Raw genomic sequence first — 14,736 nt, 5'->3', positions numbered from 1 at the left:
CTGCTCCCACCCCCAACGCTCAGAGCCTGTTTGCCCTGATAGAAGTTTTATTACAGAATTTTAATGGCACTGCAGGAGTAAGATAAATCATTAGAGCCCTAAAACCCAGCCTGAAAAATAGACATTTGCCAGATCTTGGTAACCCCCTGGCTGCGGGTCTGGTCTGGAAGCAGGAAACTAGTTTCTCTTCAGTAAGAAAATATATGTTGCTAAATGAAAAATATACAGTTAGAAGAGTTACTGGCTCACAAGCTGCTCGTCTGGGGGTGACACCTCTACCAGCTCCAGCATGTGGAACGAGGGGTCGCTCATGTGGAAAAGAGGAGGTATAGTGTATATATATAAAAAAAAAAAGGCAAAATTCAGGTTTGTTCACTCTGTCCAATTACGAAATGGCCTTGGCTTCGGGCAGGAACGCTTCCCAGTACTTCACCAGCTGCAGGGAGGAGAGAGGGAGAGAGTCAGGAGCCTTCAGGATGAACCTGCAGGGGAGGGGGGTCATGCCTGAGGGGCTCCCAACCTCAGCTTGAACTTGCAGGTAAAACCACACCAGGGGCCACTCACCTGTTGCTGAGAGTTTAACAACGTCTCAAGGTATTTCGTGACGTGGTTTCTGAAGTCCTTGGATTTCTCCTTCTGCAAGAGATGGGCATGAGGCTGAGCCAACCACCAAAACCCTCTGGAAAAAGAAACTGCCAGATTTTCCTGTTCCTCCAGGGGCCCCACAAGGAGACCAGCATAAGGGCCTGGGACATGGAGGATCTTTGCCTACCCACCTCCATTTGAACCGATACCCAGCCAAAAGCCCTCAGTGATGCCCCAGCTCTCACATCTGGATTTATGGATACTGCTGGATACCCAATGCCCCATGGCTGACCCAGGCTGGTGTTCCAGCCAAGGGCTGCCCCAAACATACCTCAAACCGTATCACTTCCTTGCGGATGACAGCAGAAATCCGCTCAAAGTCCCTTTCGTACTGTGTCACACGGGACTCCCACTGTGGAGAGAGGAAGTGTGCTGTTTCGGGGTAGGGGAAGGAACTCCTGCTCCCCTCTCCAAGGGGCTTTGTAGCCACAACTGGGCACGTGAGAAGCATTGCCAAAGCATAGCCCAGTTTTCGTGGTCTCCACCCTGGGAAGCTCTGCAGGGAAGTCACGGGAGGTGGGACCAGGAGCACCTTCACTAAAGGCTGGCTTATCCCTTGGTGCAGCTTGGTCATAGACACCTGTCCCTCCTGCTCACGAGATCTTCCCCAGCCCAGAAGACCCCTTTCCCAGCCCAGAAGTCCCTCCACTGGAGCACAGAGGGCAGGAGCAGAGCAGAGATCCCACGCTCCCCATTCTCTACCTCTGAGATCTCCTCCTTGGCCTGCTGCAGCTTGTCAGGTTTGTTGGCCCACAGCAACCTGGCCTCCATCTCCCTCTTCTTCTGCAGCATGGTCTGGGCATCCTGCCACCGCTGCCAGGTCTTCATGCGCTGGTCAAAGGCTCCCTGAAGGGAAGAAGGGGGCAGAGGTTGAGCTCTGCACTGCCAGAGTGGCTCCAAGGGGCTCTGCTGCCAAGTGGACACCTGCCAAGGGAGACCTGGACCAAAGCTGAGACACAACACCGACTGAGTTCTGCTCTGGAGCACCCACAGCTCCCAGTATGGACTGGCAGACAAGGGAGGCTGTGTTCTGGCCTCTGTAGCCTCCAGGAACTCCTGCTCAGAGGTAGGATGTGTTTGGGGCAAGAAGGGCTCAGCCTGCAAGACCTGCTGCTCTCTTGGGACTTGTTTCTTCCAGCCTCCAGCAAGCAGGCCAGAGCACCACACTTGAAGACTAAGGCACTTGGCAGGTTCATCTGCACCACCTGGATCACAGGTCACCAGCTCACAGCCTCAGCCTTCACCTCTGGAAGGGCTGAAGCCATCTACAAGGCATCAACTTGCTCCACATTACCCCTGGAGAACAGTGACACAGCCAAGCCTCACCTACAACCATTTTCCAATCTGACTACATGCTCACCTGCACAACCAACATTTTCCCTGTTCCTGGAGAAGACATGCCCTGTGTGCCCTCTGCTTGAGTCTGGAAGACCTCCTGGCATCCCTAAGCCTAAGCTGGGTACAAGGAACGGGAGTAATGGAGTGCTTACCCTCACAACCGAGAGCAGGCGGATGTAGTCCCCCAGGAGCTCAGCCAGGAGGAAGAAGTCATTGTTGGCCTGTTCATGGTGCAGCTGTTCAATCTTCTCTTCCACCTCAGCCAGCTGGGACAGCGCCCTAGACAGGGCCGTGTTGTCCTCTGAGCTTCCCAGCATGGCCAAACTCTTGGCAAACTGGGCTGTGTTCAACGCCAGCTCTAGAAATGGGATGAGAGGCAGGACATGGGCCTGGCTGCACCAGGTGCTTCCCAGCCCAGGGTTCAGCTCAACGAGCTGCTTCTTTTCCGTAGCCCTAGGATACATCAGCTGGAAGGGCCAGCACTGGCTGGGTCAGAGCCAGCAGCTTCCAGCCACAAGGAGAAGGAGAAGTAGAAGACACAGCTCTGCAGGAGTCAGTCAAAACATGTAGAGGAAGGAAAACATCCCCAGTTCCTGCCAGAGGATGGCTGGGAGAGAGGAACTAAGATCAGCTCTGCTCAGGCTTGCTATGGCAGCCTTCATTCCCATGAGGAAAGACTGAAGGAATTGGGACTGTTCAGCCTGAACAAAAGGCTCCAGGGAGACCTTACAGCTCCTTCCAGTGCACAAAGGGGCTCCAAGAAAGCTGGAGAGGGACTTGGGACAAGGGCCTGGAGGGACAGGACAAGGGGAAATGGCTTTCCACTGCCAGAGGGTAGGGTTAGATGAGATATTGGGAAGGAATTGTTCCCTGGCACAGGTTGTCCAGAAAAGCTGTGGCTGCCCCATCCCTGGAGGAGTGTCCAAGGCCATGCTGGACAGGGCTTGGAGCAGCCTGGCCTAGTGAAAGGTGTCCTTGCCCATGACAAGGGGTGGAATGAGATGAGCTTTAAGGTCCCTTCTAACTTGAACCATTCTGGGAGTCTGTGATCCCACCAGACACAGGTTCCCCTCCACACCACCATCCCAAGCTTGTGGAGCTGGACAGAAGAACTGGGGTGACCATTTCACTTCTGCCTCCCACAATGAAGAGACTGAGAGTCCTTCACAGCACTGTCCAATCTCCTAGGAAGTGCCCCCATGACACCTGGCACTGGCGACCCCCCACAGGCACTGCCCAGGGTGTGACTGGCACAGCCGATCCGGTCACCTTTCCGGTGGTTCACCAGGGTCTCCACCACCGCGTGCAGCTTCCGCAGCCGCTGGTCCTCACACTCCACCTCCTGCAGCTTCTCCTCGAACCACTGGAATGGGTAAATCCACAGCTCATTCCCACATATGGGGTTTTCCCTGCACCCAAAGCAGGGGTTGGGGAAGTGCCTCCAAAGCAAGGACAGGGACAGCCCAGGGTGGCTCAACACTTACTATGTCTGATTCATTCATCTTGATGGTCATTTTACTGACAGCATCTGTAGCTTTGTTGAACATCTTTAGTATTCCTGCTCCACTCAGGGTCTGGGTGCCTACTGCTCTTGGGAGCTGGAAAGGAATGAGAAAGTTTGCTTTGACATAGGAAGAGAAGAGGACAGGCTGGGACAGCTGGAGGCGTCCAGCCTGGAAAAGAGAAGACTCCAGGGAGACTTTAGAGCACCTTCCAGTGCCTAAAGGGCTTCCAAAAGAGCTAGAGAACAGCTTTGGACAAGGGCCTGGAGTCACAGAACAAGGGGGAATGGCTTTCCTCTGCCAGAGGGCAGTGTTTGATGAGATACTGGGAAAGAATTGTTCCCTGTGAGGGTGGGGAGGCCCTGGTACAGGGTGCCCAGAGAAGCTGTGGCTGCCCCATCCCTCAAAGTGTCCAAGGCCAGGTTGGACAAGGCTTGGAGCAACCTGGGATAGTGGGAGGTGTCCCTGCCATGGCAGTGAGTGGAATGAGATGAGCTATAAGGTCCTTTCCAATTCCAGCCATTCCACAATTCCATTTCGCCTGTGAGGTAACTGCTGAGTGATCTCTGCCTGCCCTTACCTCAACCCACAAGCCTTTACTTCTATTTTCTCCCCTGTCCAGCTGAGGGGATGATCCACCAGCTTTGCTGGGCACCTGCTGTTAACACACTACCCCAGTTCCCATTCCCACTCTCTCAGGGGAGCTTTGCAGCATCCTGCCTCCTTAACTGCTTAAGTACCATTTCCTTCAGCACTTCCAAGGAACTTGGAGCGACCTTATTCCACACCACTGACCTCCTCCTTTTCCAAGAACTCCCTGACATCCGGGTCCTGCAGCATGGTTGGGTGGCTGACCACTCTCCGGAGGTACCTGAGAGAAGGAACACACCGAGTTACTTTGGCTGTAGCAAACCTGGCTCTGAGCCATCACAGTGAGCTGCAACATGCTTGGTATTTACTCTGGAACAGCAGCTGGGAAGCAAAGCCAACAATGTCCTAATTCACCCACCAATTTTCCTACCTCCCTATGGACTTTGGTGATGCCACCAGGCAAGACCAGACCTCTCAGAGGTCCCTCCCTTGGTTCAGGGACAGCTGTTGGGGTTGTACCTCTCGAGAGCAGCCCGACGTTTTTCTAGGAACTCTGCAGAGGAGGAATCTTCTTTCCCAACTTTCACTTTCGTCATGCCTGGCACAGAAAGAAGATGTGATTAATGAGCTGCTCTAAATTTCACACACAAGGTAAAGTGATTTATTACAGAATATCAGGGTGACTGCAGAGGTGTCTTACAAAAATAATTAGACCTTAGATCAGCAAGAGCTACTTGAAAATTCAAACCCAAGGAGTTTTGACACAGAAAAGAGGCAAAGCAATGGTCTGGACTCAAGTGAATAGCAGTTCAGTGACACCACAGAGGTTTTACTGTAAGCCAAGCAGGATCTCTGAACCCCACCAAGGCCTTAAGCCCAGAGCTTCAAGTAACGAATGAGAGCTTTGTCTGTGCCCCAGAACCCAGATTATTTTCCCTGGCTGCTCTGCAACTTCATTCAGCTCTGGCAAAGAGCTCAGCACCAGGAGGACCTACCAGAGCTGTGAAGACCCAGTGCTTGTGCCCTGCACCTCCACCACTCACCTATGAGGCTCTTCTCAGGCGGTGGAGGGACAATGAAGCCGTTTTGGGCGTGTTTCTCTGACAGCTTCTCATAGAGACCCAGAAAGTCACTGAACCTCCTTTTCACCGAGAACTGCTTGTTCCTGAACATCGGCATGCTGGTCTGGGGGGAGAGATGGGATTTGGGTCAGACATCCGCAGGGAATCTCACCTAGCACACAGCCTTGACAGCTCTACCTGCCACCTCTGGGATGAGGTGGGACAGTGTGAGCTCTGCAGGAGGCGAGGAGTGAACAGAGCAAGTTTTAGCCCACGTTTTCCCCAGTTTTCCTCCCAGCTGTTCTCCTTAGAGCAAGAAGCAGCATTAATGGCACTAAATAACCAAGCAGCTGATACTGCAGCCACAGGCTGCTTGGTAAGCCCCGCCTGCTGCCTAATCCCATCACCCTGCTCCACAAGGGACCAGGGACCCCCCTCAGTTAACCTAAAGATTACCGGGGCCACTTGTGTTTTGGGCTGTGTTTGCAGAGCAGGAATTCACAATAACAAGTATTCTAGTCCCCTCTTCAGTCCATAGGGGGCCTGTAGCCCAGCAGCTGTGGTACAGGCAGCTGGAGCAACTGTCCAGAGCCCAGTGGAGCACTCCAAAGCACTTCAGCAACTGCAGGAGGCTACATTTCTCTTGGCAATTGAGGGGAACAGGCCCTGACATGAAAGCAGCTACAGCAGCAGCTCTGCAGTGAGCACTGAGCTCAGGTCAGCTTAATCTGATGCTGCTGTTGGGACCAAACTTCAGCAACAGACCCAGTGTCTGCAGTTCATTCCTGCTGCTCCCTTCAATGCAGAGTATCCCTATCACTCAGGACTGCAAAGAGGGAATTGGTTGGGAAAATAAAGCCAGTCTCATTTCAAATAGATTCCTACCCTATTCCTCAGCTAGGCTCATCCTTTGTGGATTATAACTTCTGAATCCATGGAACAAGGCATTCAGGCTTCTGTTTATTTAGGTCACTGCTGGCTTGGCTAAGGACAGACAGTCCAGCTGCTTTTAAGCATGGAAAAATAATGGAGCCTTAGACATAGAGGAGTTAGACATACCTGTGTTGACACTTTGTAGGCTACGTAGGCATTCATGCCATCCCCTATGAAAAACAGAAACAAGGTGTTGGGATCACATCAGCACTTTCCACTACCCCCTGAACACCAGCACAAGGCTCCTGGCCTTTTCCTGCCTGGGTGTTCCCGATTTTGGGTGTAACAGAGCCCTGGATTTCACACAGAACTACAGGCAGCATCCTGCTGCGTGGCCCTGGACCCCTGCCCAGCAGCCACTTCCCCAACGTGCCTGCTCATCCCTCCTCACACTTCCCACAGAGCCAGTGCCGACAATCAGGCGCGTGTTGTGCCGGCGGCGTTTGGGTCGGCTCCACACATCTGCTCAGCACCCAACAATTCGGGGCTGTGGGCCACATGAAGAGTCTATTCATGGGATGAGGGTCAGACTGGATGGGGCCGGATCCTGGAACACCACAGGCAGTTTGCTCCAGCTAACACAGAAATCCCTTTGTTCACCTGGTAGTTCAACTGAAGGGCATCCTCAGAGCTTCGGTGCTACCCCTAAATCCACTTCTGATTTACACCTGCCATCTCCAGAGATCACAAGCCATGGAGCAGGAACAAGCTGCCACTTGTGAGGCTCCTCCTCTGGCTAGGACTGGTGTTCCCTTGGGTTCTCTGCAGCTCAGGAACTTCCACATAGCTGCACAAGGCTCTCTGACCCCCACTTTCAACAGACAGAAACTTTCTTCCTTCTCAGTTGAAGACAAAACTGCTTCCCTGGCAAGCACAGCTGCTAGGAAAGGTGCCAGAGCATGGAATAATACCCTTGGTTTCAGGCTAAGGCAGCTTTGCCTCCTCCATGCCAGCTCTACACAGGCCATGTCACAGTTCCAGGCCCCAGGCATCCCAAAACGCCACTCCTGACTCTCTGGCTTTCCAGAAGCTGCTTCTGCCTTGCTTGTTTTCACCCTAGGCACTTTGCTGTTTGCTGCATCATTTCTTTGAGATGCTGGAGGAAGTTTTGGAGAAGTTTCTTTGGGAATCTGGTCTGTGCTTGGAGACAGCCCAACAGCTGGAGCTGCAGTGGGTCCCGTGGCCAAGCCTGGCTCCTCTAAGCATGTTCACTGTGCAGGACAGGAGAGTAACTCACCAACTTTCTCTGGGTCACTCACTCCCACAGTCAACTCAAATTTGTCCTCCTGCTCCTCTTCTTCCAGCTGTTTGGAGCAAGCACACAGGGACGGCAAGTTAAAACCTGGAAGCCAGGGCTCAAACCCATGCCAAACCACTAGGCACCAGGGCACCTCAGTCCAGCCAGGGCCGCTCTACAAAGCCCTCCAGCCCCTCACTTGTGTCCAGGATACATGTTCCAAGGTTCCCAAACTGGATTTGTCCTTCCTACACCACTGTGTGCCCAGACTGCCACACAAACTGCTCAGACCCAGGGTGAAACTCTGCAGAGCTCCAAGTCACAGCTTGGACCCCCAGGGCCAGATCCACCACTTGCTATTCCAGCTGTGGAAGCAGCCTGCACTTCCACACGGGCAGGAATGCCACCAGGCTGACCTAAGCTATACTCCAGTGGTATCTGTCCCAGACTGACGACCCGAGATATCCAATATGGCAATTACAGTAATTACATCATTTCAGATCCATGTTTATAACTGAGTAAACAGACAGGTTCCTGCCAAGGACAGACTGTAACCAGCAGGACAGGTTGGAAGAGCAGTTCTCTCACCTCCTCATAGCTCTTTGAAGGGTTTCTAGAAGAACTTGCAGCTACGTCTAACGAGGGGGAAGGGTTGGATGCTTTGGCCACCTCCTTCTTCTGGTTGTTCTGTGTGCTGTCGAGGGACAGCTCCACAGTGGCATCTGTCAAGAGAAGATTTCAAGGTCAGCCTCTCTTCTTGAGGTTTCTGGAAAGGCAATTACAATATTCTCTAATTCATGGGAGTAACAATAGTCTTAATTTGCAAAAAAAATCCACCAGAAGGACACCTGTAAGCACTGGGAAGAGCACGACTTAAAGCAGTAAGAGCATTTGATCACTCCTGCTGGAGAACATTATGTTAATCCAATGAGCTTCTTACTCCAGAAGGAGCCAGGCATCACCTCCTTGCTGTGTGCTAGAGGAGCTGCACACTGCAACAGCTAAAGCTGGATTTTACCTGGCAGGCAGGCCAGCCTGGGAGGAAAGCTCCTTCCCTGGCCACTTCTCCATCCAGAGGATGTAAAAACTTCCACCTCTCCGCAGAGGTCTCCAAAACTGATTCTCTTCCAGAGCTGTCCCACCATGCCAGGGCTGGGGAAGGTCTGAGCCTCCTCATTTTCCCCTGCTGAGGGGTGTTGTGTTTCCTGTGCCATGGGAACAGCCACGTCCCTACTGGAGATGCTTCCTCCACTGGCATGGAGGGAGGAAAAGGTGGAGAACGAAAGTCTTTTAACTCTGAGGAGACACTCAACACCAAAGGTTTAAGGCAACAAAACTAAACCAAACCAATATTTTATCCTCTTCAGCTCCCAAACAGTATTTCTGTAGCATGACTATCCTGGAAACCTGCAAGAGGCTCTTCTGACCTTCCCAGACACAACACAGGCCAGAACAAGAGTTTGAGATATGTACTTGTAAGAGTCCTAAAATTTCCAAGACCAAAAGCAGATGACTCCAGGCCTGGAGCTCCAAGAGGTCCAGCAAACACCCAGCAGACTCACCTGCAAATAGGTCCTGATCATCCTGCTCCACATGAACCCCGTTCTCTTTGGAGGGGCTGCTCACAGGGAGAAGAGATTCCCTTTTCGGGGGCGGGGTGTTGCTCTGAGAGAGGATTAAAAGCACACAGACAGGAGGTCATTTTTGCTGAGGGATGGAGCAGCAAACATCTCACTTCCTTCTCACTCCACCCTACTGCCCTTCCTCCCACCCTTCAGTGTCACCATCTCTGCCACCATTAAGGACATCAAGTGTCACACCAAACTCCACAGCCAGCTTCCACTGTGATTTTTAGCAGAACAGGAGCAGCTTGCAGGTCACTGGGACGTGTCAGCCCACAGGCAAATGGGTTCACTGGGAAAGACCATCCTGGTTGCTGGGAACAGGCTTGGGGACAAGGGGACAGCCCAGCTGAGAGCTTGTGTGCCAACCCGCCCACCCCAGCAGAAGGCAGAGCTGCTCCTTCATCCCTGTTGAACCATCCCTCAATCATCCCAATTCAGCCCAAATCATCCCTCATTTTGCAGGCAGACAGATATTCCAAGGAAGAATGGGACAGCAGTGCTATTCTGTATGTCCCAGGGGAGAACAGAATGGGTCTTTGACGGGCAGTAAATGGAGCTCTATTACAGCGGCTCTGGACCGACAGGCTCCTTGGCACTCTCTCCAGCAAGGCAAGGCCGTCGGATCCCACTGCTCCGGACGGAGCGAAGCAGGGCTGAGGCAGCTCCTCTTCGAGGTAGGCTCATGTCTCTGGGTGGCAAAAAAACCAGCCACCAAAACACTCATTTGATGGTGAGTCCTCCCATATTTGAGGACCTTTTGTTCAAGGAGGGAGCACTCCCAGCTTGGATCACAGCACTCTGAGGCACGAGGACATTTGTTAGTGACGGACAACGGGGAGCAGAGACCCCCAAACATCCCACCCAGGGTCCCTGGGTTGGTACCCAAGTCAACAAGAGGGCTGGTACCACCCATGACCCACAAGTAGCAGGGCTCACACAGACCACCTGCTGCAGGAGCTTTTCAAGCTGGCAGAGAAATCCCACTCCACATGGATAAGGCAGTTTTCCACCATAACTGCTTTCCAGTTTGCCTTAAATTTAGTTCCTCAGACGTGAAAGCACCATGCCCTGTTCATATTTCTCCATCTGCTGCTACAGAGGAGCTGTGGCCTCATTCAGCTTGGCCCACAGCACGATACCAGCTGTCCCAGGGGCAGATTCAGCACCCCCCAAAACCACGTGTGCAGGCAGAGGGGCCCCCATGCCAGGCTGATGCTCAGCACAGGGAAGCAGAGCTCATTTGGGAAGAGCTGGGCCTTGGGAGCATTCCTAGAGAAGGACACGGTCATGCAGGGATCCAACCTCCCAGTCTATAACTTCCTCCTGAAGGGCAGAGGAGGGGCAGGCACTGATCTCTGCTCTGTGGGGACCAGGGACAGGACCCAGGGAATGGCTGGAGCTGTGTCAGGGGAGGTTTAGGTTGGACATTAGAAAAAGGTTCTTCCCCCAGAAGGTGGTGGGCACTGAACAGGCTCCCCAGGGCAGTGGGCACAGCCCCACGGCTGTCAGAGCTCCAGGAGTGTTTGGATGATTCTCTGGGGCACACGGAGTGACTCTTTGGGATGGTTTTGTGCAGGGCTGAGGGTTGGACTGGATGATTCTTGTGGGTACTTTCCAACTCAGCAGATTCTGTGATTCTGCAACAGACAGATGAGGTCCAGCTCTGGTTAAATTTGGGTCTGCTGGCTATTGCACAACACCCAAGAGCTGTTGAGCCACCTGAACATGAGCAGCTGGATGGATCTGCCTCCCCTTCTTCCCAGAAAGTGTTTTCCTAACGTTCAAGGGCAGAGAGACAAGCAAAGCCACTGGGTCGAATGGAAAAGCCCAGTATTGGTTATGACAGTGGCTTCAACAACATCACTAAACACCTGATAAGTTGCTGTACCTCCCCAGCCTCCCCTCCCAGCATAGGCTTGTGAGATTCCTGTGAAATTCCACAGCACTCATCCCTTTTGATGGGCTGCAAACTAATGAGCCACCAACTACATCCTCCAGTTCTTCACCAAAGAAAGGTCCTGAGAAGTTCCAGATCTTCTCCATGACCTGGTGCCTGCCAGAGGTACCAGCATCTGCCTCTTGCCAGACCCAGGACTGTACTTTACAAGTTGTTTTCAAAACATACAACCCAGCTGCTGTTTTGCCCAGAGCAGTACGAGAGTTTCATCCTCCCAAGGTTGCGTCTCTTCACATCCTCCCAGACCTGCCTCCTTCCCTGTTCCCAAGCCACTGGCAACACGAGCACAGGTCAAGGACACCAGGCAGGAGCTGCACCAGAAGCAGAGCGAGGGCAGCTCCAGATTTGTGCCCATGGCAGGAGAAGCCTGGCCGTGCCATTCCCAGAGGATTCACATGGTCACAGCCATGCTCTGTTCGAGACCTGTCTGGCCTGAGAAACTGCAGAACGTTCCTGGAGAGCCTCCTGCCACAGACACCAATTCCTGCCAGGCTGCCAGCTGGAAAAAGCCTGGGAGACAAAGGCTGAGGCTCCCAAAGCTCAGGGAATCAACCCCACAGCATTCCAGCCTGCTGGAAGAGCTTCTCTAGCAGAGATCCTCACTCCATGAAGATGCTGATCTCAAGGAATGGAGGCCACCAGCTGGCTGGGGAGGGATTCAGTTTGGTAAAGCACCAGCCAGTGTTTTAACTCCCCTCCTGCCTGCTGGTCACTGCCTGGAGCAAACACCAGGACAGAGCTGGCGTGAGTTAATGTCAACAGCTTTCAGCAAACCTGAAATTGCTGCACAGGAGACTGTTAGAAAGAAGGAAAGTGCTGAAACCCTTCACACCTCCACCTTCAGCGTGGAATTCATGCAGCAACACAGCACCTGGTTTGCTGAGCCAGCACCACCAAGCCTTCCAAAACCTTCCTGCAGTCCAGCACAAGGCACCGGTGAGCCCCTGCCCCTGAGCAGGGGACACTGGATGCCTCCTGTCACCTCACCTCTGCTGCACTGGCGGTTCACGCCTCAGTCCCAGACTGAGGGCAGAGAACACCACAGCAGCACCCTCTGGCTGTCGTGGGGACCAGAGCTGACAGCACTGAGGGAAGGCAGACGGGGCTTTCCCCGTCCCGTGAAGCCTCACAAGCTGCTCAGCACAGCGGCTGAGCCGCAGCTGCCACTGCGGGATGGTTCGGGTGGGAAGGGACATTAAAGCCCACCCAGTTCCACCCCCTGCCATGCATGGACAGAGACACCTCCCACTAGACCCGGTTGCACCAAGCACAGTCCAACCTGGCCTTGGGCACCAGTTCTTCAGGAACGGACAGATTACAAGCCCGGGGAAATGGGGAGCAGCCGAGCACAAGCCCTTTCTCAACCCCAGACCGGAGCCGCCCCCCGACCCCCACCCCGCGGCTCCCGCTCTGGGGGCGGGACGGGACATTGGGCTACCAGCACGGACACGAGCCCAGAGCCATCACCCTCCTTTTATTTTGGGGGAACCTTTGAGCAATTTTCCCCAAGGACAGACGATGCCCAGCCGCAGCCGGCAGACACCGGGCCCGGCCCCGCAGCCTCCCCCGCCCACCCCGCAGGCGCCGCCCCGCCCGCGGGCCGCACTCACGCTGCCAGTGAAGATGTCCTCGCCCTCCGAGTCGCTGTCGGGGGCCCCCGGCGCGCGGGGCTCGGGGAAGGGCGGCGGACAGCGCTCGGTCGGGGAGGGAGAGCGGGACCCGCGGCCGCCGCCCGACGCCATCGCCGCCGCTTCCGCCTGCGGCCGCCCCGCCGGAAGTGCCCCCGCGTATTAACCCCGGAGTGGGCGGGGCCACGGCGCCGGACGGGCTCTGGATTGGGCAGCGGCCCCGCCCGCCCCACACAAGGCCGGCCAATGAGCGCCGCCGCTCAGCGCCGCTGGCAGGCGTCGCACCGTCACCATGGAAACAGGGGACTGGGCCGTACCATTGTGGCGGTGAAGGGGGGGTGTGGTGCCCCCCCCCATCCGCCGGGGGAAGTGGGTGAGCCCAGGGCGCCGTGTCCCCCTCAGCGCCTGAGGCGGGGCCGGGCACGGGGTGGGTGGGCCCGGTCAGGGGGGTCGGCCCGTATCCCCCGGAGCACAGGGGATGGGCTCCTGCCTCCCTCCAACACATGCCGGGATGGCTCCTGCCCTCACTGCCCTGACGATGGCCCACGATGAGCCCCCCATACAACCTCCAAGATGTCCCAGGATGAGCCCACACCCTGAAGATGTGCCAGGCTGAGTCCTATACCCCCCAAGACATCCCAGGACTAAATCTATACTCTCTCAAAACATCCCAGAATGAGTCACATACAATTCCCAAGATACCTCAGGATAAGCCCTATAAGCCCCAAGGTGTCCCAGGATGAGCCACATAGTCCCCCAGAAACATCAGGATAAGCCCTATACCACCCAAAACATCCTAGGATGAGACCTATATGACTTCCAAGACATTCCAGGATCTCAAGACATCTTAGGATGAGCCTCAAACCCACCACCACACCCCCCCACACCACCACCCCCAGCCCTGTAGCCCCCAAAACATCCCAGAATGAGCTCCATACCCTCAAGACATTCCAGGGTTAACCCACAGAATCTCCAAGACATGCCAGGATGAGCCCCATACTTCCCAAACATCTCAGAATGAAACCTGTATGCCCCAAGATGAGTCCCAGACCCTGGAGCTGTCCCAGGATAAACCCCATTGCTCACCCCAGACATCCCAGGATGAGCCCCATATCCTCATGGCAGCGACAGCCCACTCATGGTGGGCCACGATCTTCTCAGGACAGTGCCAGGAGGAGCCAGGCAGGGCAACAGGTGAGGCAGAGCCAGGTTGAGACACCCTGGACTTCCACCAGCTGTGGGCTCAGGGAAAAGATCCAGATGCAGCTGGACCATATGGGGGACCCTGACCTGCCAGACCCCCCTCAGCTGGATTAATTCCTGAGTGCTGCCCCAGGGAGAAGGTCTCTTTCTCCAGGTGGGAAACACTGAGGGAGCTGCTAGGTGCTGTAAGCCCCTCAGTTGTAGGAGAGATGGATTTTCCTTCTTTTCCCTCAGCTGTTTGCTGCAATGAAGCAGCAAAATCCAGCACAGACCTCCAACCCTTCCACTTGGTCTAATACATGGCTGCAGCCATGTCACACTCTCATCCTTCATCCAGGCTGGCTCCCAGGCAAGGAGAAAACAGAAAATATAACACAGCTTATCTTTATCTGAAGAATTCTCTGGTGTCCTCCCCCATTCCTTCTATCAGTGAACAGCTGTTTGTTCCCTCCTGTCTGAAATTCCCTCCAGGAGTTGTGAGATCCATCCTTTGGCTGGCAGGTGGGACCCTACACAGGGATCCTCCTGGATTGCCTCAGTGAGTTTTAAAGTGGACATCTAGGGATGAACACAGCTGTCCCAAAAACTCCCCAAGGATGAAGTGTGAGGAGCACTTTAGGACTAAAGAGTTCTTGGGAGCTCACTGGAGACAAGAGGTGCTTTATGACTCACCCATGCATGTTTAAGATGCCCCATATCCTTCCCTTGGGCTCCCAGATGCCTGCACAGATCTTTTCTTCCCCACAGGTCAAGCTCTGACCCATGTTTCCTCTCCCACATCCCTTCTCTTCCAGCCCATTCCAGTCCCCGGACACTCAACCCTGCTCTTCCCCAGACACATGGATCCTCTGCTCCATCCCTTTGATCCTCTTTTTCTGGGTCCTCTGAGCTTTTCCTTCCCCTTTACCGGATCTCCACCATCCCAGACCAGGGTGTCCATGTCCAGCGATGCCCACAGGAGACAAAGTTGCTGGTTAATCACCTTTTTATTTTGTATCAAGTGCTGTACACAAATT

The 14,736-nt window shown here is 54.3% G+C and overlaps 1 protein-coding gene across 1 annotated transcript; it reads right to left on the bottom strand.

Annotated features, from left to right (window-relative positions):
- Positions 1-29: 29 nt before the first annotated feature.
- On the bottom strand, positions 30-12,661 carry SNX1 (sorting nexin 1). The gene is made up of 15 exons (XM_071568037.1): positions 12,500-12,661; positions 8,870-8,972; positions 7,896-8,029; positions 7,308-7,374; positions 6,197-6,240; positions 5,120-5,261; positions 4,596-4,674; positions 4,281-4,356; positions 3,468-3,581; positions 3,253-3,346; positions 2,136-2,341; positions 1,348-1,491; positions 917-997; positions 565-636; positions 30-436 (listed from the first exon to the last, which is right to left on the bottom strand). Exons 1-15 carry the CDS (start codon positions 12,629-12,631, stop codon positions 386-388), a joined length of 1,539 nt encoding a protein of 512 aa, XP_071424138.1. The 5' UTR covers positions 12,632-12,661; the 3' UTR covers positions 30-385.
- Positions 12,662-14,736: the final 2,075 nt, after the last annotated feature.

Source organism: Pithys albifrons, chromosome 13, assembly GCF_047495875.1.
Source record: "Pithys albifrons albifrons isolate INPA30051 chromosome 13, PitAlb_v1, whole genome shotgun sequence".
Classification (NCBI taxonomy): domain Eukaryota; kingdom Metazoa; phylum Chordata; class Aves; order Passeriformes; family Thamnophilidae; genus Pithys; species Pithys albifrons.
This window is presented reverse-complemented; position numbering and strand designations above follow the sequence as displayed.

Excerpts from the sequence above, each read along its gene's own strand:
- SNX1 (XM_071568037.1), bottom strand. The coding sequence starts at position 12,631 with ATGGCGTCGGGCGGCGGCCGCGGGTCCCGCTCTCCCTCCCCGACCGAG. Across the intron at positions 8,973-12,499 it reads AGGACATCTTCACTGGCAGC|AGCAACACCCCGCCCCCGAA; the intron begins GTGAGTGCGGCC and ends ATCCTCTCTCAG. Across the intron at positions 4,357-4,595 it reads CGTCGGGCTGCTCTCGAGAG|GTACCTCCGGAGAGTGGTCA; the intron begins GTACAACCCCAA and ends TCCTTCTCTCAG.